Source organism: Myotis brandtii, unplaced genomic scaffold (assembly GCF_000412655.1).
Source record: "Myotis brandtii unplaced genomic scaffold, ASM41265v1 scaffold283, whole genome shotgun sequence".
In the NCBI taxonomy this organism is placed as follows: Eukaryota; Metazoa; Chordata; class Mammalia; order Chiroptera; family Vespertilionidae; genus Myotis; species Myotis brandtii.
In genome coordinates, this window is record NW_005360809.1 from 3,001 (window position 1) to 5,429 (window position 2,429).

The 2,429-nt window shown below is 52.7% G+C and overlaps 1 protein-coding gene across 1 annotated transcript in view; it reads left to right on the forward strand.

The window, feature by feature from the left end:
- The first annotated feature begins 285 nt into the window (after positions 1 to 285).
- Positions 286 to 2,429, forward strand: part of LOC102255394 (arachidonate 12-lipoxygenase, 12S-type-like) — a 13,954-nt gene continuing 11,810 nt past the window's right edge. The window contains 2 exon segments of the mRNA XM_014541929.1: positions 286 to 420; positions 987 to 1,188. Coding sequence (XP_014397415.1) covers positions 286 to 420; positions 987 to 1,188 — 337 coding nt within the window.

A 2,429-nucleotide genomic window follows, 5' to 3' on the forward strand; every position in this document is an offset into this window, starting at 1 on the left:
CCTCTCCATCTCTTGCCCTCACCCAGGCTTAGCCCCTCATCTTCCTCCAAGCCCACTTCTTAGCACTGCGCTGAGAGGAGCAGCCGCCTTTCTCCCACCCTCTGGGCTAATCCCAGGTTCAGGTTTGCTGGGGTGGGGCCCAATCCTGTAGTGAGGTGTCACACACAGTGCTGCTTTATTAAGCCCTGGACTTGTCCTGAGGCAGCAGGACGAAGCCTGGCCGCAGAATCTTTGTCTGGTACCAGTAACAGAACCTCTGCCACCCAGGCGAGCCCACCTGCTGCCATGGGCCGCTACCGCATCCACGTGGCCACCGGGGCCTGGCTCTTCTCTGGGTCATTCAGCCCCTTGCAGCTGTGGCTGGTCGGGGAGCGCGGGGAGGCGGAGCTGGAGCTGCAGCTGCGGTCAACGCGGGGCCAGGTGGGCGGGGGAAGCGGGGACTCAGACCCCCTGACTGGGCTGGCTGAGTGAGGGCGGGCGGGACGAGGGAGGCTGGGAGCCAATGACAATGCAGCTTCCCCAGCTGGGCCTTCCAGTGAGAAGGGATGCCTGCACCTCTGTGGGTGACAGGTTCAGAGCCAGGGCCCTGGCTGGGTTCAACCCCTTTCCCCCCTCTCCCCTCGGCCCCACCGTGGTCCTCACATCCTCCACTACTTTTCTCCCATTGACCCCAGGCCAGTGTTCCTATGGGATCAATGGTCAAGGTGAAGGACCTCTGAGAGCGCGGGCGCGGTGAGAGCTCAGTTAATGGACAGGGTAGGTGATGGTGCTCAGTGTTCAATTCAAGACACTGTGGGCCTCGCCCGCATCCCTCCTCTTTCTGGTGAGATGGGCGTCTGAGACCCACAGGCACCACAGGTGTTGGGAGGAGGCAATGCTGTCCCTGGAGGCCTTGTCACCAGACTCCGCAGAGGACCCCGCACCCTCAGTTAAACGTCCTCTCCCGGGTCCCCGCTACTAAGTCTCACCAGGTTCTGTCCCCACAGGTGGAGGAGTTTGAACAGGACGTTCCCCAGGACTTGGGGCCACTGCAGTTCGTGAAGTTGCGCAAACACCACTCCCTGGTGGACGACGCCTGGTTCTGTGACCGCATCACCGTGAAGGGCCCAGGAGACTTAGAGGAGGCCGCCTTCCCCTGCTACCGCTGGGTGCAGGGCCAGAGCGTGCTGACCCTGCCTGAGGGCACAGGTGAGGGGCCGCCTCAGGGAAGTGGGAGCAGGGCCAAGGGATTAGTGGGGGAGAGGGCAGAATTGCACCGAGGCTTGAAAAAGTGCGTGCTCAGGAGGTTAAGGGTGGGCCAGAGAGAGATGAGGAAAGTTATACATAGAATTATATATATATATATGTATGTCCATGGAAGTGGGCCTGGACAGAGAAGTGAGTGATGTGTAGATCCCACCTCCCAAAAAGGTGAGCAAGGGGATGGGAGGTGCAGCCACGCTGGGAAACAGAAGAGCCAAAGTAAAGTGGAAAGGAATCTCCATGTGACTGGGAACCAGTTAGGGTAGGGACAGGTAAGGCTAACACATGGGACCCCTGAGAGGAGGCAGGGAAGGGAAGCAAATAAATGATATGACGTGGAGAGCTGGTTTGTGAAGAGTTGTGTTCCATGTTTTCATGAAAGAAAACTGTGAGGGCAGGGTGCACACTGAGAGGGTGAGGGAGAATGAGGACAGCAAAGAGAGAATCTGTTACCTTAGGAAATAAGTACGAGAGACAATTGAGGGAAATGACAGGTAAGACTGGAAGCCTGAACTAAATGTCTTTGAGGCACAAGTAAGTGTAAGTACCAATGAGGGCAGGGTTAAGCCAGGTTACCAACTATAAACTATGTGAAGTTGAGATGAAGCCAGGTAAATGTAGCAACAGGTGAGATGAAGCCAGGTAAATGTAGCAACATGGATTCATTACTTGGTTTGGCGCACATAGAATACCTTATCACAGAGAACAGGAGACAGTGGAAGTAGGTTGAGGTCAGAGGAGGTAAGGGTACCTAACTTGAAATATGTCATTTTGGAGAACAGCTTAAGGTGTAGACAGGGAAGGACCAGGCCAGGGGAAATTAACAAAGGAATATGGAGTAACGTAGGATAAGTATGGACATTTCAGCTGATTAAGAATGAAATTTATAGATACTGTGATGAAGAACAGGGGTAGATAGAAAAATTTTAGTTAAGGTATACAAAAGGGCAGTGATGGCAAACCTATGACACGTGTGTCAGAGGTGACATGCGAACTCATTTTTTTGGTTGATTTTTTTTTAAATGGCATTTAAATATATAAAATAAATATCAAAAATGTAAATCTTTGTTTTACTATGGTTGCAAATATCAAAAAATTTCTATATGTGACACGGCACCAGAGTTAAGTTAGGGTTTTTCAAAATGCTGACACGCCGAGCTCAAAAGGTTCGCCATCACTGGTATAAC